The sequence below is a fragment of the Melopsittacus undulatus genome, chromosome 4, assembly GCF_012275295.1.
Source record: "Melopsittacus undulatus isolate bMelUnd1 chromosome 4, bMelUnd1.mat.Z, whole genome shotgun sequence".
NCBI lineage: Eukaryota > Metazoa > Chordata > Aves > Psittaciformes > Psittaculidae > Melopsittacus > Melopsittacus undulatus.
The window spans coordinates 54,038,139-54,063,471 of record NC_047530.1 but is presented as its reverse complement, the minus strand read 5'-3'; the positions used below and the strand labels follow the sequence as shown (position 1 = coordinate 54,063,471).

Below are 25,333 nucleotides of genomic sequence, written 5' to 3'. Positions count from 1 at the left end.
TGGTGAAGCATCACAGAGGTAGCCCTGTAACTGGAGAGCCCAAAACCCCACCTCCACCTTTGGCATATTAAGCAACTACAGTTATGCAAGTAATTTTATTTCCATCTGCTTTGATTTGTTAATCTACAAAATAGAAATACTGGTTAAGTCATTCAAGAACAGTTCCATTCTGTGCTTTTATCTGATATTTGGACAAAACCAAGAAACCTTGTGTTGCACAAGAAGCCAGTTGTGCCATATTGGCACATCTGTTCTCCAATAAAAAGAAGTTGTTGGGTATGCTTCTGCTTCAGTTAGGCCTTGAGCCCACTCCTTAGGAAGCTCTCCTGGAAGCAACTTAATTCCACAAAGTGTTTAACACCATCAAAATAGCATATTTTAATTGTGCTTCATTTCATCAAAAGCTGTCAATTAGCCCTAGTAATAGCTCTGATTAACTCTGCAAAGCACTTTGGAAAACTACAATGGAGAGCACTGTATTGGAGCTAGGCATCATCACCCCCACAAATATGACCTGAAGACTTCAAAATACACATAAGAAACTTCTTTATGCCTTTGTTGACTCAAACACTGCTCCAAGTCACACGACATTCCTCAAGGAAGAACCTCAGAGCATTTAACAATTAATAACATTGCAACACCTTTGAAAAATAAACAGTGAAAAGTGAGGAGTCACATAAATTTCTTCATCCCCTGCTGAAATACATCTGTCTCTAGGGTGAAGCACAGTACTCACTTAACAGCACAAACACACAGGAGAGTGGGCACAAAGGAAAAAATACTACTGTATTTTAGACCTAGAGGGGAAGTTTTGGGGGGCAAAAGTGCAGTTAACCAAACCAGAATTTAAACAGCACCTTTTGCTTGGTTCCAAATTGGTCAGAAATATCCCATATTTCTAAATTTAGTAGTCTTCTACGGAGGAGTCAACAGCAACAAGTCTCTTACCAATCCCTACAGGGGTTGGTAGGGCTAGATGGGAAGTTTTGTCCTTATTTGATTTACTGGTTAACTTAATCTGTACTGTTTATGGCTGTTTAATAGTGTTGGTGGGCTGATCTCATGCTACCTTTAGATGATACTTTAATGTTGCAGCACAATCATTATTACATTCTTGTGAGCTTAGAGTGCCTAGAACAATTGCTTAAATCTAAGAGATGTACTAACTCCTCAGGCAGACAGGCATAAGTGTTAAGCCACTAAGTCCAGCACCTGACCCATATCCCATTTGAAAACCATGGTCTCCAACAGGACTGTGCCCTCAGCTCCCTACTGGACCACTGAGAGATATCTTCTCTGTTCAGGGGACAGCTTTTGTACACTAAACCACAGAACCAAACATGCTCTTGGGAGGCCTCCTACCCACATTGTGAGCCTCTCCCAGTACAGTTTAGCTCATGAGAAGCTGTTCAGTCAGAAAGTCTTAGGAGGACCTTGCAACAACCAGTTTCGTATTGTCTGCCTTTGGGCTTTGCCAAACCCACTAGTCTTAATTCAGATGCAGATTCCACAATACTTCCAATCCTGCTGAAAAATTCACATTCTTCTTTAAGCAAAGGTAACACTTTTACACTGGGAGTTCTTTCACCCTTTTATATTAAGTGGGGCAAGAAATATACTCTGAGAAGAATAGAACTGGGATGCAGACTACTTTTCTTTCAAACATTGTGGAAAAGACTTAGGTTCAGCCTTACAGTAAGGAAGGGCAATGTAGGTGGTCATTGCAAATTCCAACCAGGAGCATGCTCCTCACAGTGCAGCAATCCCCCAGGAGCTACTTTCTAGACGAATGGAGAAGAAAACCAATATAGTGAAGGTGCTGGTTTTCTCACAGCTGCACTCCCAGGTGGACAACAACTGGGGATCACTCAGTCTTAGAGAAGGATTCCCTGATCTTGTTAAGTATCAGTCCTGGAAAAACATATGTTTGTCCCTGCTTTTCAATTCACTTGCTGTTGCTACTATGCACAGTGCAGAAAACAATCAATGGATCAGGTTTCTAAATGGGAAACAAAACCATTGGGAAGATCTAACTTCTATTTCACCTTGTTGGGAGCTTTCTTCCACTACTTCACTAGCCTCTTCTAAGATACATAGTATCATGCTGTTTGCATGCACTTTAATGTATTTGCATTTTGCTGAGATAACTCAAGTATTACACAGTTCAAGGTTTAAACGCCTATTTCCCCTATTTTGAACAACATCCTTTACAAAATATAAAAGACAGACACATTTTCAGTATATTTTCGTCTGGTTAAAAAAAAACCAAACAAACAAAAAGAACCAAAAAAACCCAAACCAGGTGGGGTTTCATTCCAAAATATGCAATTGGCATTTGGCCCAGTGTACAGACATGCCCAAACTGCTTGAGGATGGAACAGCTGTGGGGCCAGGGGCCAGGTCACAAACTGCCTAAACCAAGGAGACTGCAGGAGCAATTCCCTCAGGCCAGAGAACAGTTCTGTGGAAAACAAGTGGGGAGTATACTAAAATCACCTCCATTCAGTCTCAGCATACACAAGTCGAAACCATTTTCTGTCCCTTTAGTGTTCCTTCTTCACCCATCTGAGCCAGAAAGTGCCACCCAACCTCATCTCTTATTTAAACCACCTACCACCATCAGTTTACAAGGACAGGAGAGAATTTCCAGAGTAGCAAGAAATCTAGTATGACACTGAAAGGAATTTTTGGTAAATATAATAAAGTGCTGTCATGAAAGATCAGCCAACTCAGCTCCTGATCCAAGCACTGGGGAAATGTCTACATGAATGTAGAAAAGGACCAGAAATATTACTGGGGGAAGAAACAAGAGGAAAAGAAGAATATTACAGAGGAAGAAAAAGGGAGCCGTTCACTTAGCCAGCCTGCATCCCCTCCACCACAGAGGGGACAGGAGGAAAAAAGCCCTTACAGCTGCGGTACCAAACATGAGTAAAGTCATTGTAGCAACCAAAGCACAGTCAATGTAAATAAGGATGTTGAGTTGCAAAGGATGTAAAGTTGATGTTGAGGATGTAAATAAGGCTCCTGTTACCTGCTTATTCTCCCACTTCTGTACTTTATTCACATAACTTTAAAATAAAAACAAAAATTCATGCAATCCATTTATGCTGTAGAAAAATGTATTTTGGAAAAGCTGCAGCAAGGTTTGTTTCATGGGACTCAAGCTGCTCTAGCAATTTAAACAGGCAGCACACATAAAATGCTAACAGAGTTCCTACACAATCCAAAGGACTGAGAAAAATAGGGTTATTTGAAAGGTTTTTTCAGTGAAAGTGAAAGATAAAACCCAACTTAACCTGAACCTGAAAGCTTTAGAGCCCAGTAAATGTGCAAGAGAGCTATACACTGTTTCCTATTAGGTGGCTGCCAAACAGATTTCCTACACATTTAATAAAGCAGTAAAATACTGTATTTATGTAGAATGTTTAAATCTAAACATATTTGTTCCATTTTTTTTAAATGAAAGTGTAACCTAATAGGTGCTACAATTACTGAACATTGGGAAATATGATGAGAAAAAGGAGTCAGAACTCCTGCTGCATCACAAAAATTAACATAATAGCACCCTTGCACAGATCTGCTTTAAGAGACCTATAAAACCTATTGCTTCGAGCCTCTAACATGAGTGCCCAGCTGGCAGTTGATGGATTTTCAGATGCCTTGGAGGGTCCAGCTACTTTGAGGGGGTATTCTTGAATACTCTTTGCTGGGTCACACATCATTGCTATTCCTTCCCTTCAGGGCTTCACCTCATATTTGGCAAAGCAGCATAACTGAGCTCTTTCCAATGTCAACACCTTTTCTTTGCTTGGCTATAGGTGTCAGTGCAGAACAAACACAAGGAGCTGCCTTCCTAAGTTCAGAGCTCCCCAAGTCACATGCACTTTTCAGGCTCAATCTTCTGCTCATTGAAACTTTACAGTAAAACTGCCATTACCCTTCAGAGTGCAATTTCAGCCCAACACACCTTCTCCTGCTAAGGAAAGAAATGCAACAAACTGCAAAGGTACGCGTCATGACAAATAGCTCAATATAAATATCTAGTAAATTTTGCTTGCTTTAATGTGCAGTTTTCAGGAGATATCAGTTATCCCTTTACAGATGCACAGAGAAACTAAGGTTGCAGGTTATGGAATGACTTTGAAGACCTCTGAGCAAGTGAACAACAAAGCAGGAAACAAAGCTAGTAACTCTTTACCTGGGTTTGTATCTTTCTGTAGACATCGTCCTTAATAGTAGTTGCTTCTGAAAAAATGAATTGTTCTCTTTTGATGAAAGACAAACGCTCTTCTTTATGGGTGCTTATTCCCAGAGTGGAGAAAATCAAAGGGGTAATTACAAACACACTAATGTTACAGATCAAAGCTGTTTTCTTCTGAGTTTGAGAACAAAAGTAAAGCAGATATTTTGGGGTAACGTTATTTTAAGAAAGAGGTACTTTTCTGTTTCAGTAGAGAACTATAAAGACATGTATAAGTATCTTTAATACAAGAAAACACTGAAACAATAAGTTGCTGACTTTTGTTTCCAATACTTAATCACATTCCTAACATGAGGATTCTGAGTTCCCTCTAAAAAGAACATGGGGATGCTTTATTGTTAAACAATTAGGCCAAAACCACACTGAGGATTTTTGTATCTGGTTCAAACTGACTTTAATGGAAAATTAGCATCAAACTCTCATAAGTGACTCAGAAAATCTCAGCAGGGTTGTACAAAAAAGCCAGAGCATTTTTTTCTCTATTTGAAGCTAGCCTGCTTAAGGCCTTGTAGAGCTGAGAACCCATAAAGAAAGATAGAAAACTGTGAAGGCAGAAAGGGTCCTTGTCTCCTCTGTTCCCTGGTCAAAATGAAGTTTCAGTTATCCTGAAATGTCTGCTAATTTGTGTATCCAAGCTAATCTCTGTTTTCATCAACAAAGTGTTTTACAACTAATTTAATCAGCATACAGAAAATGCTGCTTGGAGTATTTGTGAAATGATGTGGATAAATTACTATCTTTTGAATAATTAGGATAAATATATTCTACATTACTATCTTTTGAATAATTAGGATAAATATATTCTACATAAGATGTAAAGCTGGGCTATGCATTGATGTTGGAGATTGTACCTTTGCCTCTTGGCACAGCGCAGGGTGAAGGGGGCTGAAATAGTAGACACAAAATAACTGTCATCTAGTAACCAGAAATAAGGGATATGGCTAAGTCTCAAAAGTCAGACATACTAGATACAGAAGAACTCATGATTCTCAAGAATTAAAAAAAAATGAAAATTTACTACCATCCTATCTATATCTCTATATATACATTAGTCCATTAATAAATAACTTGAGGTTAAGTAGTTAAGAATCATAGCATTAAAAGCCTAAACTATCCTGCTAATCTCACCACCTAATCATACACATTTGGAAATCAAGTAAGCTCATCTGAAATCACCTTCTATGTGAAAAAAATGTAAAAAGGCCTTTTGAAGCACTGAAGGGCAGCAACAGTATTGTTGTCTTGGAAACGGTGCTCTGGGTGTTTATTTAGTTTGAGATGAAAGAAAATATTTTGCCTCACAATGTATTTCCGATTTTCCTAAGCCTTTAGGTGAAAATGGATAGAAAAGGTTTTATCTGTTTCCAGGATTACCTTCCTGAACGTTCTCATCTGTATTGATGCTTCCCTTCCCTATCAAAGTTATACATTTTGTTAAGTACTTTCAGGTTTACAAATGAAAGATGCTACACAGCTGCAATATAGCATCATCTTTCTGCCATTGTCTGAATTCAGCTTCTGGTTTTTATTGTAATTTGCCCTACTCCAGAAGCCACTAATCCTAATTTGATTCAGAAGTCCTCATCATTCAGATATTTAGAATCCACATGATAAAGCCTAGAGATGAAAATTATTTATCTCCATTAGCCCAAGGTTTAGGATTCCTGCATCCAGTTTTAGGAGTTATGGAGGTAAGTACCCTTGTTGTGTACTGGGGAAGGGGAGGTGGAGAGAAGGATTAAAATATATATACACACACACACATCTCATTTATGTCAGTGTGCCTTCAATCAAAAAATCTCTCACTGACTATCGAACATTTGAGGTCATGCTAAGCCTCCACAAAAAAAACCTTTATTTTCAAACCAGTTGATACGTACTTGCCTTTTACTCTTTGCCTAACTAGGGAGGAGGTGGATTCAGAAACAGCTTGAAAAGTCACAGCCAGAAATAAAGTACAAGATGAGGAAGAGTTGAGTGCCTATATGCTGGGATAATTCACCTGGTCCAAATCACACTGCTCTGTGTGGTCTCCACCCCAGCTAGCTGCCTGATTACATGTTTGTCTGGGCTGGACAAGTAGAGGTGGTTGCCAACCTGTTCTACTGCAAAGCATATGGGAAAGGGAAAATGAAGTTTTGGTCCAAGACAAAGCACTAAGTTATCCAAGGCTGGATTCCTGCTGTTTCATCCATTACTTTGTGAATATGCATGTCCCTCAAAATTCATTACGTATTTGAATTTCTCACATGAATATGCCACTGAACTGAATTATTCTGCTTCCAGAGCATACCTCCAGCCCAGTAGCTCAGATACGCTTCTACAGGGCAAAAAAAAATCTATTATGTCTCCAAACTTAAGAACAGGCCAGATGTTTTCCTCTATCACATCAGCTGATCCACAGTAGTTCTGGGTCAACACTAGTATGCCAAATATTCCAGTAAGGTTCATCTCATACTTTCTGTGCATAGTTATGCTCCCCACTAAAAATAACAATAATGGATTGAACCATTATTCTTCAAAAGATAAGCTGGTTTCACCTAGGAAAGCAGAAAGCAAATTCTCTTATCTTTCTTATAGGCTGCAATTTTATGCTAGGTCTTAATCTTTTCAGCTTTGCAGTTGCTATAAATAACACAATATACAATGCTCCACTGAAAAGATAAGACTATCATCTCCCTTCAGCTTTATATGGTGGAGTGTTCCCCCAGCACAATCTCATGGAGGTGGATGTAAACCAACAGTGTATTTTTTACTCTCCACTGTTGTCCTCAATCTGGAGCAAGCACGTGCCGCTGAAAACTTGATGGCTCTCTTACTGTTTCATTTGGGCAACATCATCTTAGCTGCAGATTCCTCAACTCCTCTGTTTCTTCAACTCAGAGATAACCGTCTTGCAGGGAGATAACTCAATGGTAAACAAAGCCAGAATTAAAGATGAATCTCAGTCAAACCTTATGTGATGCTGGTTTCACAATGTAAAGCAGAAACTGACATCTTTCTTGGTGTTCTGCTAAACACAAATCTGAACATCAGAAAACACGTCCAAGTATAGGAACATGTCACCAGCTAACTTCTTGCAACTCAAATAGCTACTGTTAGGGGCTGTCTATGACAGACTACAAGCCTGGATGCTCACAGCAGATGAAGAATCTCTCTGTCACCATTTATTCCCTTTCTAGGGCCTGATAAACCTCAAGCCACAGTTAAAGTGGTACCTAAAATCTAGGTCTTACATCCATACAGAGCCTGGACACAGCAGCAGCACAATTGAGAGCACGACACATACAGTTCATTCAAGCACAGCTGCTGGGTTTGGAGTGCTTTGGAAGGGAGGCTCAAGGGCCAAAAGAAGAAAGATGAAAAGAAGCACACTAAGAAAAGCCAAAGAGACAAGAACAACAAATGTTTTCCTTGGAGCTAACAGATGAGTTTCCCCAAAGCACAGGGGTTTAGCTGAAGATTTTCTTGCATGTAAAACAGCAGGGGTCCTTGCCTCTCTTGAATGTATTTTTTCTAGGGAGCTACCTGTGTTGTCTGAGTTATGTAGCCAGAGGAAAAACAGGGCAGGCTAGTAAGATTATCCATGGCTCACTTTGGCACTAGATGAAAAGGTAGCTCTGCCATCCAGCAATATCCCCTTTTGCTCCCCAAGCCTGAGTATGTCTCTGGAGAGAAAGACCAGTTCCTCTGCTGGCTGGTCTAGAATTACAGCAATAAATGCTTCAGAGGGTCCTGCTCAAGGTGTTGGTTCAGAGGATAATAAAGCACTGAGCTAATCAGCAGGAAACCCCTCAGCACCAGTTGCTGGCACTGGGGAGAGCAAAGCTGAAGCACAACACCTGTGAAAGCAAGGAGGGAGGCCTAGAAGATGTCCTGTTAATACTAAAAACCAACAATCAAGGTTATGCCATTAAAGCTCAAGAGTACCCATGAGTGTCACACAGGCTTTTCAGACAGGTACCAAGAAGGAGAGCATGAGCTCCTAGTACTTGTCCTTGGTTTTCTCTGCATTGTATAACTATATAATTGAGGATATCTACTCATTTCCACAGAAGATATGGTGATGGAAACATCCATAAAACACTAACAGTGAATTATGCATACAACCTTTCAGGTACATGAATTGTACTGAATGCTGGTTTAACAATTTTGGAGATTAAGTAATATTTGCAAAAGGCCTATAGGGTGGTGCAGATTTTAGGCCTCTTCTGTCTGATCCCTTTCTGTCCTTTCCTACTCTGATCTCAACTCTCAAGTCAGCCATTTCTTACACAGTTTGAGTGTCACAGGGGATGGTCTGACCAAAAACTAAAGTTCACAATATAGCAGGGATATAGCAGGTAGTAAAACACAAACTATGGTATGGAAGTGCTGCTCAATTTGCAACTTAACAGTGCAAATAATCAAAACCTGCCATCACACAGGAGATCTGGTAAGCTTTGCTGATCTGCTATATCTTCAAAACAATATTCCCTGTTAATAAAGCTCATTTGAACAACACCAGCTTGCAGGATCTTGTGAGCCTAGAGTCAGCATTAAGAGATGAGGCAAACTGGAAATGCCAGTCGTTACAATCCTGTAGCACAAATGAGAAGCTCTTTCACACAAAGCCAGTTAATATGCACATTGTGTCATGCAGAAAGAAACATGACTTCAGGACCTCTCCAGTGACTTTGAGCGATAAGTTTCCACCAGGACAAAGGATCAAAATCATTAGATCTCCTCTTTAATTCCACCCTGTCCTGCAAAAACTATGCACTCCCTCAAAGATATAACAATGTTGAAAGCAATAATGTCAAGAGACAGACCCATCTCCTGACTTGAAGTACTTCTCAGAACAGGGAACTCATTCCATGCCTAGAACATCTGCTCCTCACTGAAGAGGGGTTGTGAGGTCTTCCAGGGCAGCTCTCACACAGTACTTTGGTCTCTGCCGCAACACTTGAAATAGCAGGCCAAGCAGGGCACTTTGCACAACCCTAGCTAGTCAGCATATCCCCTGTAATTGTGACTGGATGCCCCATGAAGACAACTAATCTTTTTCTTAAAGGAAAAAATGCAAACCAATAATTCAGTGCGATGACCCCATCAAAATGATGAAATGAATAATAGTATTAAAACTTCACACAAGCACTGTTTCTAATAAATTGAGAGTTAGGGAATAAAGTTAAATGTTTCAACTCAAAGACCTGGTTTCCTGTGTTGGCACCAGTGCTAAGACTAAATGTTCATACATCAAGCATATTTACATCTTCATTTTAAAGAGAAATTAGGAGGGAGATAAACTGAAATAACATTCCATTTGTGAGCACACTCATCTATTTCTGACAGAAACTCCCTATGATTTCACTGTGTCCTTAAGGACGTCTTCATTTGCACAAATTCACTGAAGTCAGCTACACTGAACGAGCTGATGGGTTTTCAGCATACAGACGCAGCTCAAAGAAACATCTCTTCAAAGAGTGGTGAAAGGTGGCACTAAAAATGAACACCTACTCTTGTCCTGTGTTTCTTAGCCTAATAAATGCATCTCCAAGGTCAGAAGCTTACAGCAGAATATATCAAAATCACTGTCTGTATGAATTATAGCATGCATTTACCTTAACGGTTCTAACTACCTAGGTATACGCTCCAGATAGAGAACAAGTTAGGTTACTCTATATATGTTCGCTGTGGATTAAGGTAATGCAGTCTTCTTCCAAACTAGGTTGGTTAAGAATATGAAGTTACAGACCTCAGCTGATGAGTAGGAACTCCTACTGTGAGTCATGGCAATTCTATTACCTCTATCTACAATCTCCAGCTCTCTGCACATACACAATTATCATATCTAATTTCCCACTGTAGTTAACAGCAACAGACCCAAACAGAAAGGCATACCCAAACAAGAGAGTGGTTTGGCCATGAAGTGTTAATGTGCTAGCTGATCCCTATCCCTATAGTTTGTAGTAAGGTGGACTTCAGACAGTTCAGTTGCTAACACAGAATAAATCTCTCAGGCTCAGCCCCTGGTGAATGAAAAGTTTTAACAGCTGTTCAAAGCCTATACGAATGAAAGAGGACTCAAATCTGAAACTCCATGAGCAAGCATCCCCATTGTTCAACTCAGTCCTCACTTTATTTCTGCACACCCAAACAGCAAGGACCAGGAAACAGTAGCTACAGAGGAAGAAGGATCTTCACCCTTGCTCCCTCTACCAGAGCAGAACTCCAGAGCAGCACAGGAGACCAGGATTTCCACATTCTGTGTGGCAGCTCCTAGGTGGCCAGGACATCTTCCATGGCATTTAACTTGACACATCTCACCAGCATAAGGCATTTCTACATGAAACAGAAGGAAGATATAGGAAAAAATTTTGCATTCTGATTAGGGGTGACAAGTACTAACACTCAGGTGATGTATGCACACCTGAAAAACATATCCAAAATTCTTCCCAAAAGGGGGAATTTCAGGTCTTTTGTGGTTTGACTCTCCAAGGCTTGGCAACACTACTTATAACCTCACCAAAGTTCAATATGCCTATGAGTGTTTACAAGCAAAAGGAATAGGCCAAATTGCGAATGTAAATATTTGGATTCAATTTCCCAAACTTGCCTCCATCTGTGCTGCCAACTAAATCCCAACTGCAACTACAAAATCTGAAAAGCAACAGTTGCACACACTTTACAGCACAGAGACAAAACTAACACACACGGCCTTCAGCATTGGGAGGGGAAAAAATGTAATCTAAACAGAACTTGTTTTAAACAAGACATCAATGAAGTTTGGACAGAAAATTAACTTGACTCAGCTATCATTTGGTACATTTTGAAAGTCTGATCAGTCCAGATGTTGGTCTTCTGCCCTGCAAGAGACTGGGCTACATTAACCATATCTAGATTACTCAAGACCCCATAGATGATACAAAGGATCAAGTACACAGTGGTAACTTCGATCTAAATCACATTCTGTTAAGCCATCAAAAGTGAGTACTTCTGTTTTCCTGGGGAGATGATTTGAGGAAAGTCCTCTCTGAACCTGCAGTAATTTATTTAGTAACCTCAGTCATATATTCAGAACACATTTAGGATCCCAAATCACCTTGAGTTCTTTCACACAGGCGGTTTTATGTATTTATTTATTTATTTTCCTTTTTAGTTTTACCACAGTTCTTTTAGCTATCGATAAAGATGGCAGTCAGGGATCCATCCAACAGAGTTTTGACCTCCAACAACCACAAATCCCAGGAGATACACTGCATTCTCAGCAGCCAGTTCCCAGCCATTCTTTCCAGCCCTTCTCAGAAAGTGTTAAATGCCTTTCAGTCCTGTGTGTCCACTGCAGACACTGGTTGGAGGCAATCAGGAAGACAACCATCTTGCCAAGTCAAGGACTTTGATTTTTTTTTGTATCATAAGAATTCGGGCCTCCTCACTCCCACTACTGTAAACTAACAAAAAGTCCATCCTCTCCCTCTTCAGTTAAGTGGGAAAAGCACAAATCTCATTCTTTAGCTTTACTCAGCTGTGGGAAACTTGGTTTTGCTCTCCAGTTAAAAGCAGGCTCTTCAGCACACTGCACAATGACCTCTTAACAAGGAGCTAGTATCATTTCTTTAAATGCCCCTACACTAAAAATAGTCCTGCTTCCTAAACATGAGTGCTTAGCAGTTCCAGGCATTCTGAGATCCTGCATACCACTACATTCTTTTTAAACTGGCAACATTTACTTAACCAGCAATTAAAAAATGAGGCCCAGCCGCCCCAGTGATTCTTCCCAGAGGGTCTTAGATGTTTATGAAACACAATGAAAACAATAAAGTGGATAAAATCATGCTATTCCATCAAGTCCTTGGCAAGATTTCCCAACCAAGAATAAATTGGCATGGTATGTTACAGTCAACAGATTACACAATGGTTTACAGGGTCACCAATAACAAGGGGTCACAGGCTCCTTAAAGAGCTACAGTATATGTTAAAAGTCACTTGCTTGAAGGGAAGTGTCAATGTTCAGTCCTGAACTCCTATGAGCAAATCCTGGCAGCCTCAGCACAAACACACTGTAGGGGTAGGAGAGGACAGAAGACACCTCTCCTTCCCAGTGCCAGGAAGGGCAAGCTGGCTGGGGGAGTCTGGCACCCTGAAGGAAGCAGAAGAAGGCCAGGCAGGACTCTCTCATTTCTGCACAAGAGAGAACACATGCTACATACTTTAAGGAGCAGGACAATTTCCATGCCCCAGTGAGGCCCAGTACTACCCACCCTATCACCCCTTCCCAAGGAGCCCTGCTCTTCACTCCCCCCATACTCTAAAAGAAAACTCGTTCCATCCCAGAAGCAAGATGACAGTTCCCTGTCAGTGTAGTCACTCATAACAGTGTATATGCTGTAGGTTGCTTTAATGGTGTTTGACAATATTCTTAGTTAAGTTGATGAAGTAATAATAATTGCTTAAATGTGTTGCCGTTTTCCTTTAAATAACTAATCTTCAAGCAAGAGGGAAAAGAATGGTCAAAGCCATGTATCTTACTCTTGCCCATCAACCTGGTAACAGATTTCCACCATCACCTGCATAACTCAATCATCAAAATGGAAGTTAAATTCCCAAAACATATGTGATTTTCTCAAACCTCACATTAAAAGCAAGATATTCCTACTTCTGCTCTGTTAACTCACCCTTCCACTATATGGAATATCTTCATCTAGTGACTATATATTCATCAGGTATAAACAAACATTATTAAGTCTAAAAGACAAATGGACCTCATTACAATTCAGGCTACTCTGCATCATCAGAAATATGTAACTAACAGTTTCATCCTTTATCTTCCACAAGTTTGGATCACTGTAGGTAGTTTTTACAGGATTATTCGGTATCTGGTTGAAGTTAAAAGACTGACTACTCAGTTGGAATAAAACTGAAAGAAAACCTATTCCCCAAAGCCAGTGCTACAGTAAAACAAGGGTCTACAAAACACTACTTTTGATATACTCCGTGCAATAATACTATGCATCCAGTTTAATTTACCCTTGCTACTAAAATTCAAAGTACATTTGAGTGATAGAACTGAAGTAAATATGGGAAGGCTCTCTCATATGTAGTCGCTACTCTTTAATTGTGGTGACCTGCTGCTGCTTAGTAAAGCAAATGCTTGGTATCAAGCCAAGAGCAGTACATCTGATTTTCCCACCAAGTGAACTGCTGAAGCAGCTCCCTTAGCTCTTCAGCTAAATCTGTCTTGGGATCCTAAAGGCTTCCGCCGGAGTCCAGGTGGCTCCTCTACGCTTTTCAACACGCATGCGAACATTACAGCCTACTGGACAGACGATGCGAGTGAGGAATGGAGGGGAAAAGCAGTGCTACAGCTCCGCGTCCCTCTCCAGATCAGAGCCCCGCACTCGATCGGCTGGCTGCCCAGCCCGGGTATACTCAACCCGCTCCTTCCGAGGTGGTCTCCTGGCCTCCATCCCTCCGGGGTGCTTCTGCCCTCGCCCCACACACGAGAAAAAACTCACCGCGGTGCTCGGCACGGGTAGCACCACCGCAGGAGCACAGACTCCCCGCTTCGCTCACGCCTTCTGCGCTGCACCCCCCCCCCCCCCGGCAGAGCAGAGTAAGACAGAACAGGGCAGAGACACCCGCAGGCATCACGGGTCCTGTCCTGTTGCCGTGGGGGCTCCGCGCTCCGGGGCCCCTCCGCCGCTGCTCATCCCCGGCCCGCCCCGCTGCCGGGAGGCGGGCTGCTCTCGGAGCGCACGGACGGCTAGCCGGAGCACGATCAATCGTTTCTGCCCCTAGCCCGCTCCCCTGCCCAGCTCCCCAGAGGCGACAACCGACCCGGCAGCTCGGCTCCCCGGCCCTTACCGAGGCGCACGGGGATGCACTCCCTTCCGCCGGCCGCCTGAAGCCCCCGTCCCGCAGCCCGGGCGGCTGTAGGTTTTTGGAGAAGCTGGGAAGAGGGAAAGAAAGAAAGGGGGGAGGGAAAGGGGAGGGAAGGGACTAAGATCGAGGGAGAGAGAAGTATGCAAAGGCAGGAAGTGGAGACGGCCACGGCCAGTGCGGGAGATTAATGGGAACCAGTCACCCGGCAGCCAACAAAGAAACCTGCTCCCGCAGCGCCACCAGACCAGGGCTGCAGCCCCACCGCTGCTGGGCAGACCAAAGCGGCAGAGCCACCTCTCCCCTCGGCAGTGCTTGGTTCCAGCACCGCAGAAGGGTGGGTGCCGCCTCCCTCCGGCCCCAAACCCGGGTCCTGGCCAGGCAGGAGGAAGGGGATCAGCCAGAAGTGCCGGGTAGCACCGGCCGGTCTGCGGGGAGATACGATGGGCAGAGGAGGGGAGAACTGAGCCCCCCGTCTGACAGTCTTCCTTCTACTCCAGAGGAGCTTCTATTTATTTAAAACCGACGACTGCTGGGCTGCTTTCCGCACGGAGCCGCTTGCAGGGAAAGAAGAAAGGAAGGAAGGAAGGCGGAGAGCGAGCAGCGCGCTTCCTGCGGCCGAAAGCAGAGCAGATGGTTTCAATCAGGGCGCCGGGGATGGGCGAGCCCTCGGGGCGGCGGAACGCGGGGAACGGGAGCAGTACCTGTGGAGAAAGAGGTGGGGGGAGAGGGAGGCAGCGGATTCTCTCTCGTCTCCATTCCCAGTGCCTTGCTCAAATCCTTTGCCTTACCAGGACTAGCTCCTGACAGCGGCTCTGTAGGGCGCTGCTGCCCGGGGAGCGCAGTCTGAGGTGCACAAGGCGCAGCGCCCGTACCAGAGAGGGGAGGAGGTCTCTGCGTGGCACAGGCGATAAGCGCACCGACCCACATACCTACCTGCCTACCTACCTCCCTCCCTACCTCCCTCACACAGGCCCCAGCCCGCCTGTCCCGTGCTTCTGCCAGCCTAATGGGTGATAAAATAACACAAGATGTCTGATATCAAAACCACACAGAGGCAGGATACCAGCTATTAACAGAACATCAGTACTTCAAAATACAAACCCTACACCTATGTCTTGAAGTATTATGTAAGCATTTATCAGACAAGTCACTTCACCATATAGTAACCAAATGATAATAGGAACAGAAGAAACGTACATAGATGAACAACACAGGCATTCTGCAACTGGAAACCCAAATTTCAGCATTAACATTTCTGGAACTTTACACACATGCTAACTTTCTTCCCACTAACTGGAATGGAAATTGAATGGTGCTCAGCATTAAGCAAAGGCTTATGAGCTTCCCTACAGAAGGATGCCTCTCTGAACCCAGAGCCAAGTACTCAGGATAAACTACTCTGCTTTTGCCACCTCATGAACAAAATAAAAGATACTGTCTTGAGATACTCTGATCCATTGTCCCACATGACAAGGAAATCACATCAAAGAAGTCAAAAGACTGAACACAGGAAACAAGGGTAACTCTTATTTGGATTCTGATGTGAATGCATGTTTCAAAGCAAAAACTATTTCAGCTGTCAGCCTTCTCGGGACAGATGTATTTACTCAGCTGCAAACAGAGAACTGTGTCACTGAACATCAAAAAATGGTGGGAGTTTACATTACAACACATGAGGAATGATTTACCTCCTGAACAACAAGCTACTGCTGCTGCAAGTACCAAGAGGAACATAAAATGAATACAATTTTTTTTCCCGTTAAGGAAACAACATAGGAGGGCCTTCCCAAGTGCATTTCATAAGTGTAAGAAGACAGCAAACGAACTGTCTTCCCAGGAGAGTGATCAGGAATGATGTTCCAGGAAAGATGCTCTACTCCAAATTAAGCTGGAAGCAGTCTATTTTGGCTGCTCTTCCAGCACATCAAGCAAGCATTTCAAACATGCTAACATGTTAACATAGCTTTTACCAATTTTTTTTCCTCCCATTTTTGCTGCATTCAGGCCCCCAGACCTCAGGCACCCCAGCAACTGCCTACATATTCCTCAGAGTGTGATGTATGGGGTTTGTTCATCAAAAGGTTTAAAGGGAAATATTGCTTGCTACACTCTAAGACACTCTCTGTAACTGTCACTGTATGGAACCATATTTCTTTTTTTGTAATGATTGTACTTTGTGAGTTATAAAGGGGAGGTCAGTTGTATTGTTGCACGGGACTATGGGGGGAGAGGAAGCCCCGAGCCGGGTGCTGAGGTTGGAGCCAGCGAGATCGAGCTGGTGGTCAGAGCGCATCCCTGCTGGTGGAGGGAAGGGGAGTTCGGTAGTTTGAAGATACATCTTGTTACATGCACCATGTAAGGAATAGAGGTTCCGGTGATGGTGAGGCTGGTAACGGATGCTTCTCGAAGCTTCTGGGACCTTCTCGAAACCTCTCGACGATGAGACCCCAGCAACAGAGGGAAGCAATGGAAAAGCACCACATCAACATCCGGGCGAAAGGAGGCAGCGGGAGTGGCTGAAGCCTTGAACCGTGAAGGATAAAGAACAGCCACCCAAAGACCCCGTGTGTGCATCTTGGGTGGAGCAGAGATTTCGTGGTGCACCCAGCACTGTTTCTATCTCTTATCGCTTGTTCAATCTTATGGATTTATATATTTGCGGTTTGAAAAGAGATTGGCTCACTCATTGATAACGAGTACAAGAGAATCAACATAAAGCTAAGTTGCATTTGAACACTGAATTAGGGCCTTCAACGGTTTTCATAAACAGGCTAAGAAGGGCTTGTTTATTACAGGAACTGGCTACTGCTCTGGCTAAGCAACTGGAAGATAACAGACTGTAAACTAGGAGAGGATTATTTCTCTTGTTTGCAAGCAGGTTACATCAGGAAAAGCCCCACCAACAATGGATTTAAAGAATCAGGGCCTCCTTCTTAACCTGGGCCATGCTGCATGTAAAGAAAGTTTCTGTGCCTATTTTGCCCTTCTTACCGTCACCAGTGCACAATTGAGATGAGCAACAGAGCAGCACCCATTTACACACACCCACTGTTGATTTCGGAGCCTGTTTGGTGGCAGCATGACTGTAGGGCTGATTTTGCACACGTGTTGCTGCACGGGAAAACACCCCTGGGCCAGAGGCAGCTTCCAGGGAGCACGCAGGCTTGTGTGGCAAACCTGGCCTCCAGTAGGGCAAAGCACATTGTGCTGTTTACCAGCCAAGGGAAATGGCTTTCTGTTAGAGAGCAGAGGCAGCCATAACTTGCAGACACTGCCCTCTACCAGCACCTCTTTCACTCAGCCAACCATCCCCGCATGCTGTAGTTTTTACCTCAGAAGTTTAAAGAAAAACGATAAAACCCAGGGTGTACCGCTTTGTACCACAGACATCACAGGGTGAAGCTCCCCGGCCACACCAGCAGCAGCCCACTCAACCACGGCTCGGCACCCTGCAGCTTCTTCCTGCTCTTCCCGTCGTGGCCGGGCAGGACCAGCGGCAGAGCAGTGCCGCTGAGGGAAGGAAGGAAGCTCAAGTGAAGCCCACCCGGAGCAGCCGCTCTGCCTCAGGCATGGCGGCGTCAGGGGAACCCTGTGGGAGTCCGACCCCAGCGCCACCGCTGGCGCAGCGGCAGGGCTGTGGCGCCCCCTAGCGGCGGCTCGAGAGTGAACGGACGGGACGGGTGGCGCATGCGCGTTGTGACGGCACCGGGATGGAGCGGGCGCGCACGGCGGGGCTGGCTCGGGACGTGCTGGAGCGGGCGCGGAGGAGGCGGCGGCCGGCGGAACGGGAGCCACAGCCGGCCTCGGACCCGGTCAGTGCCGCGGGCGGCGGAACGGGAGCCACAGCCGGCCTCGGACCCGGTCAGTGCCGCGGGCGGCCTCGGACCCGGTCAGTGCCGCGGGGTCCTCGGACCCGGTCAGTGCCGCGGCCGGCCTCGGACCCGGTCAGTGCCGCGGCCGGCCTCGGACCCGGTCAGTGCCGCGGGCGGCCTCGGACCCGGTCAGTGCCGCGGCCGGCCTCGGACCCGGTCAGTGCCGCGGGGTCCTCGGACCCGGTCAGTGCCGCGGCCGGCCTCGGACCCGGTCAGTGCCGCGGCCGGCCTCGGACCCGGTCAGTGCCGCTGGCGGTGGGGAGGAGGAAGTGCGGCAACACGAACAAGCGCAGAGCGGCTGCGGCCTGCGGCGGTGGCAGGATGGGGCATATGTGTACATATATATGTGTACATACACGCATATATAGGTGTGCGTGGGACTGAGCCGCGCGTGTGCCTTAAGGAGCTGGAGGCGTTCGGAAATCCGTAGAACGGCTTCATGCTGTGCTTTATTTAGTCAGAGCCCCCGGGCACTCACCGGGCTTTGAGGTACACTGCTCCATCCGGTCACCTCTTGGGTGCAGCAAGAGCCTCGGCGCTGCCTGGTGCGCACTGCGGTAGAGCCAAGCACCACAGCGGTGGCCACACGGGGCTCTTTCTGCCCCCAGGGCAGCCTGCAGAACTAGTGAGTGTTTTGTTGTTTAGTCATAGAATCATAGAACAGTTAGGGTTGGAAAGGACCTTAAGGTCATCTAGTTCCAACCCCCCTGCCATGGGCAGGGACACCTCACACTAAACCATATCACCCAAGGCTTTGTCCAGCTTGGCCTTGAACACTGCCAGGGATGGAGCATTCACAGCTTCCCTGGGCAACCCATTCCAGTACCTCACCACCCTCACAGTAAAGAAGTTCTTCTTTATAGCCAGTCTAAACTTCCCCTTTTTTTTAACCCATTACCCCTTGTCCTATCACCACAGTCCCTAATGAAGAGTTCCTCCCCAGCGTCCCTATAGGCCACCTTCAGATACTGGAAGGCCGCCATAGATACTGAGGTCTCCATGCAGCCTTCTCTTCTCCAGGCTGAACAGCCCCAACTTTCTCAGCCTGTCTTCATACAGGAGGTGCTCCAGTCCCCTGATCATCCTCGTGGCCTCCTCTGGACTTGTTCCAACAGTTTCATGTCCTTTTGATGTTGAGGACACCAGAACTGCACACAATGCTCCAGGTGAGGTCTCACGAGAGCAGAGTAGAGGGGCAGGATCACCTCCTTTGACCTGCTGGTCACGCTCCTTTTGATGCAGCCCAGGATACGGTTGCTTTCTGGGCTGCAAACACACACTGAAGCCGGCTCATGTTAAGTTTCTCATTGACCAACACCCCCAAGTCCTTCTCCCCAGGGCTGCTCTGAATCTCTTCTCTGCCCAACCTGTAGCTGTGCCTGGAATTGCTCCAATCAGGTGTAGGACCTTGCACTTGTCATGGTTAAACTTCATGATGTTGGCATCAGCCCACCTCACAAGTGTGTCAAGGTCCCTCTGGATGGCATTCCTTCCCTCCAGCGTATCAACCGAACCACACAGCTTGGAGTCATCGGCAAACTTGCTGAGGGCACACTCAATCCCACTGTCCATGTCAGCGACAAAGATGTTGAATAAGACTGGTCCCAACACTGATCAGGAACTTCACCTGGCTGCCATGATTTTTCAAATATGATGGACAGTGGCTTAGCAACTTCATTTGTCAGCTCCTTCAGGACCCATGGATGGATTTCATCAGGGCCCATGGAGTTGTGCACGTTCAGGTTCTTAGGATGGTCTCAAACCAGATCCTCTCCTACAGTGGGCGTAGGGTCATCATTCTCACAGTCCCTGCATCTGCCTTCCAAGACTTGGGTGGCGTGGTCAGAGCATTTGCCAGTGAAGAATGGGGCAAGGAAGTCATTAGAAACCTCAGCCTTCTCTAAATCCAAGGTAGTCAGTTTTCCCGATGGCTTCCAGAGAGAGCCCACACTGTCCCTAGTCTGTCTTTTATTCGCAATGTACCTACAGAATCCCTTCCTGTTATCTTTCACATCCCTAGCCAAGTTTAATTCTAACTGGGCCTTAGCTTTCCTAACCTGGTCCCTCGCTTCCCAGACAACATCCCTGTATTCATCCCAGGCTGCTTGTCCTTGCTTCCACCTTTTAGAAGCCTCTTCTTTTCCCTTGAAGTTTTCTCAGCAGCTCCTTATCCATCCAAGGAGGTCTCCTGGCTCTCCTGCTGCACTTCCTTCTAGTTGGGATGCAACACTCCTGAGCTTAGAGCAGGTGATCCTTGAATATTAACCCACAGTCTTGGGCCCCCCTGCCCTCTAGGGCTATATCCCATGGAACCTTGCTAAGCAGGTTCCTGAAGAGCCCAAAGTCTGCTCTCTTGAAGTCCAGGGCAGTGAGCTTGCTGCACATTGTTCTCACTGTCCTGAGGATCTCGAACTCAACCATCTCATGATCACTGACACCCAGGCTGCCCTGGAGCGTCACATTTCCAACCAGCCCTTCCCTGTTGGTGAGCATGAGGTCAAGCAGGGCACCTCTCCTTGTCGGCTCCTCTATTACTTGCAGAAGGAAGTTGTCTTCCACACAGTCGAGGAACCTCCTGGACACACCTGACACTTTCTACCTCTAAGCAGTGAACATCATGTTATGAGTTAGTAAAGATTACTTTAATTGCAGGAGGAAGATTCAGAACGTCTCAATGCAGCTTTCGTTTCAATTGTGAACTTGATGAATCAAGCCTCAAAGGAATGTGAGGTGAGGTTTTAACCTGAGACCCATGCAAAGGGGAATGCTTATGCTGTGCCAGGCAGAGACCTGTTTGTATTACTCCTGCTAAAACTGCAAACATTAGATTTCAGTTTTGTTCACTGCGTGGCAAGAGCTTAGCCAGTGAGCCTGTGACAGTGATGAAATGTGGGGCATTTGCCATCATGGGGTAGGTAACATGGTAGGTTTCAGCAGGGTTATGCTGACTGACTGGTACCACCTTAGTTAATAAAACACCACGGTTGCCATTTTCCATAGTACCAGTAGGCTGGTTGGTTGTAGCAAAGCGTTTCTGCACTTGGGGTAGAAAGGCAATATGGTTAAAGAGACATCACAGGTTACATTGTGTCAGCCATTGCAAGGCTGTGTCACAGTGTACAGAGCTGTTTCCCTGCTGCCAGGGACCTCTGCACCAATGCTGTGGACTGGCATAACCACAGGGTAACCCTTTGCTTTCATCACACCAGTGCAAACTGTTCATTCTGGCTAATAGAATCAGTGCATTCTGGGTGGCAGAAGTAAGCAAGAGTTTGAATCCTGAGCAAAGGCATTGCTTCAAGTCACACATTTGCTCTAAACTTAACTTCAACCTCCCCCATGTTATTTAAGCAAACTCAGGCTGGGATGTTGCTATTGGATAATGAGTGCAGGCTCCGTTCTGAACAGCCCTGTATCTTTGTAGTAAGTAGAAACTTAGTAGAAACAAGAGAGGTATGGCATGCAGATGCACAGCTCCACTGCTTTCATGTTGGCTCTGCCTGCTGGATGTTATAACTCTTCCGGGCAGATGGACTGGGAGCCTGTCTCTGCCAGCTTGACGTTGTGAATGCAGCCCTGCAGCCCAGCTACTGCATTAAAGCCTCTGAAGACTCTATCATCATTGTCTGTGCCCTTCGGGATCTGTTATCATAATGCAGCAGAGATCTTATTGTCTGCAGAGTTAATAAGAGAGGCTAAGCCTTCAATTAAATTAAACACAGAGATCATTAGCTCTTAAGCAACTCCTTTATAATTTTGAAGCACTGTATACACAGTAACAAGTTAATCCAAAAACAACCGGGGCAGAATAATTTCACACAAAATGAAATAAAAATATAAGTGTATAGAGACTTATCCTATGCCCTTTTAGAAGTATGAAAGCTGAAAAAGCAGTGGGCGACTTTTATATCTATGCATCAGCCAAGACAATATTGCTTCAGTCATCTTCTGTAAAGAAAAGCTGTAAAGGGGGGAGGAGAAGGGAATTCTCAGATCCACAAGTTCATGGGTAAAGTTTACAAAGTGCAAATAAAAATCCACCGCTGAATATAACCATTTAAGCACTTAAATGTAAACGATTAAATTTGTGATTTAAGATGAGATGCTTAAGAGTTACTAAGGGACCAAAGTTTACCCATGCTTCTTACCAAAAGTTTGAATTAATTTCTTTGCTCTGTGACATCAGGTAAAAGAATCCAGCTCACTTCCTGTGATATAGAAATGCTCTGTGAAGCACTTTGCAATAGGTCAGAGTATTGATATGTTTTGGGACACAGCTCCCCAGTAAACCACAATACAAGCAACCACATCTGTTGATGTATGCATAACATCAAAGAGTGGATTTGGAAATAACAATTGCTATTTGCCTTATTTTTGTTAAATTTAGTATTGACAGTCAGAGAAAATGAAAATATAAGTGAAATAAAATAGATATTTTGGAACTCTTTGGTCCCTGTGATCAAAAAAGTAACCCTGTGAGGACATTTCTAGTGACAACAGATGGCAGCAGAGCTGCACTTAGGTATTTCTTGTTTCTCATTGCAGTGAGGCACTAGAATGGGTTGCCCAGGGAGGTTGTGAATGCTCCATCCCTGGCGGTGTTCAAGGCCAGGTTGGATGAAGCCTTGGGTGATACGGTTTAGTGTGAGGTGTCCCTGCCCATGGCAGGGGGGTTGGAACTAGATGATCTTAAGGTCCTTTCCAACCCTAACTATTCTATGATTTAATTTGCAGTGGGTAAGATTCAAGTACCTTTGCTGTGGAGCCAGAAAAGGGCTGCTGTGGACTTGAATACAGCTCACAAAACCACTATGCTACCGGTATGGTAGTGCCTTGAAGACACTTGAGCTTTTTTTACCAATGAATTGTTTCAGTATCAACTTGGTTTTCTTCTAGAGTACTGCTCCTGCATGTGCCCTGCAGAACCAGTCTTCAGTGACTAGGCACCTGTGCAAGGCACCTAGTTTGCATATACGTAAGATCCATAAACTGCCTTCTTCCACCAGAACTTTTCTTGAAGAGCCTGATCAGGTAGATGTTTCTGAACATTCCTTCTGATATTCAGTTCTGAGGTTTCAGAGAGACCCCATATATTGTGTTGGGAGACAGGCATCCAAAATCAGAGCTGACAGTTTTGTATCAGAAGGCAGATGTCCTGCAGACATCCTGGCATTATTTTCGTCCTCGCACAAGGACAAACCATCCGATTAATACATGAAGTCAGTAGCTGTGCAGTTCCATTTTCATTTGTAAATCTGCAGTAGTCGTGAGCTTGGCTTTGATGCTTCTCCACTTGTTTTCTGTTTCTGTTGTTGTCCAGAAGTATTATAGCTCTATGGCAACCTGTACATGCAAAGAGCATGAAATCAAACACATCTGTAGATACCATGCCAGGCAAGCAGAGAAAAGAGAGCTGGAGTCCTGTGAAGAAAAGGTAAGTAGGTGTTTTGGGTTTTGATTAAAGGTTATTCCTTCCCTTGCCTTGGGACAATTGTTATCCATCCAACACAATTGACATTTGTTTACACTTCTGTATGCAGTTTGACATTAGTGGCATATGAAAACTTGGACTGATCTGATACTTCTGGTGGGGATGTGGGGAGGTAGAATAACTTTTGGTGGCATCAGTCATTGTCAGGTCAGTCCTTTTGTGGAGAGGAAAATTTCATGGACATGAAGCATCCCATGTCTCAGGGGTTGAATTTGCCTTTTATGTTTTAGCATTAGAAAACAGTACCTTTTTCTTTGCAGGGGGCTGAAGCATCTGTACCACCCAGTCAAGCTCAAACTTGCCAGCAATGTGTAAGTTCATACAATACTTTGTTTTTAAATTGAGTTATAGTTTTATTGTTTTGCATCAAGCTGGTTAAAATTTGTGATCAGGTGAGGGAACTTTGCAATGGCACAGAATATTAATCAGTGGTGGACTCACAATCCTGTAGATGGGCAGTAAAATGGGCATACAGAGACTCACAGTTAATTATAAACCAGATTGTGGCATTCTGGCACGTAACCAGTTAAGACTCCACACCTTGGACTGGTACAGAATGTCAAACACCATGATTAATCTTTAGGCTTTTGTGAATTGCATCAGCAGAAATAATCCAACAGTTCTCCAGTCTCACCTCATTTGTGCTCCTGACACATTCCCTGTGCTGAGGAAAGACAGGCAGCAGGGCACACAGCAATTGCTTAGCCAGTTACGATTGGCCCTCTTACAGTCCCTCTGAAGACTCGTTCCTCAAGCCTAACACCCCACCAAATCAATTTCGGGAACTTCTAAGCCACAAAAGATGAGAAATACGGAGTCCGTACCACTGTACACGGTACACCTTAGTGGGAGCACCCTTGTAGGGATTATGTTCCAGATAAATGTACAAAACCATTTAGGCTGGCAACTGTCAGTTTTGTGGGCAGAGATTACAGCATGTTGCTTATTTCTACTGACTGAAACATTAGATTAAATACTTCGTACACGGTACTTGCCAATTTCTGTATTGACAAAAAATTTTACAGTTCTGTCTGTACTGCCTGTATGTTCTGAAAAATCTTAGTATATTTACATAGCAGCTGAAATGTAATTTTTTTACCCAAAATTAAAATGTGCATTTTTGCAAGAAACCTTAGATGAATAAACAGTAATGAAACTTATTTCCTCCCTGCCTTCAAAGGCTAGAGAAGGTTCTGAAGACATCTACATTGAAGTTTCTCCTGGCTTCTATTCTGTCACAGCAACCTCAGAAGACATGGTGCAACAAACCCACATGGTGGATGTCCATGCAGGACAAAGTATTGATTTAACTTTTGTTCTATGACATTTGTTGTTTCTTGGCTATCACAGGAATAAAATATGATGCTGTTTTAATGCATGAAATTAACTATGAATATATTTTTCTTGTTAGCACTTTAACAGTATCCTCATCTTTGCGACTCCTTTTTTATGACCTGTATATTTGTTTTCTACTTAATGCAATCATATGCAGCCCACTTTGAACACTGATTTTAGAGATACTTGTACATTGTGTGCCTTAAATCTAATTATGCAACTTGTAATTCTAGGTTCTTATATTTGAAACAATTAAAGATACAATCAGTGGAATAAAATACATTATTTAGTCTTTATGGTGACAGCTTCTTTAATATTATCCTCAGGCAGAATGTCTATGTCATATTTCTGACCACAGAAAGGATAATCCATGTGGTAGGAATATGGATGGTGCTGATTTTAGAGCAGCTGGCTCACAATGCGTCTCTCCTATCTTTAATTTTATTATTGTGATAAAGAAATGCAAATAAGATTCATTATCTAGGACACCCCCAATTCAGGAAGGTG

At 44.4% G+C, this 25,333-nt stretch overlaps 2 protein-coding genes across 8 annotated transcripts in view; one reads left to right on the top strand and one right to left on the bottom strand.

Annotated features, from left to right (window-relative positions):
• DENND2B (DENN domain containing 2B) overlaps positions 1-15,027 on the bottom strand; it is a 179,056-nt gene extending 164,029 nt beyond the window's left edge. The window contains exon 1 of one of the 4 annotated variants that reach the window (XM_031052650.2): positions 14,830-15,027. The gene's annotated coding sequence lies outside the window, so the exon portion shown is untranslated. Of the gene's footprint in view, positions 1-13,761; positions 13,811-14,110; positions 14,254-14,829 lie in introns of those variants that run through there. The other 3 variants (XM_031052651.2, XM_031052649.2, XM_031052652.2) reach the window with 3 other exon arrangements.
• Positions 15,028-16,522: 1,495 nt separating this feature from the next.
• AKIP1 (A-kinase interacting protein 1) lies at positions 16,523-24,910 on the top strand. Of its 4 annotated transcripts, none has more exons than XM_034061750.1 (5): positions 16,523-17,989; positions 20,653-20,730; positions 23,324-23,434; positions 23,752-23,802; positions 24,672-24,910. In XM_034061750.1, the coding sequence occupies exons 1-5, from the start codon at positions 17,816-17,818 to the stop codon at positions 24,813-24,815; spliced, it is 558 nt and encodes a 185-aa protein (XP_033917641.1). In that variant the 5' UTR covers positions 16,523-17,815; the 3' UTR covers positions 24,816-24,910. The 4 variants fall into 4 exon arrangements, with proteins under 4 accessions (XP_033917641.1, XP_033917640.1, XP_033917643.1 ...); XM_034061749.1 differs by having other exon boundaries at positions 16,529-17,989; positions 23,321-23,434; XM_034061751.1 differs by having other exon boundaries at positions 17,616-17,940; positions 23,321-23,434.
• Positions 24,911-25,333: the final 423 nt, after the last annotated feature.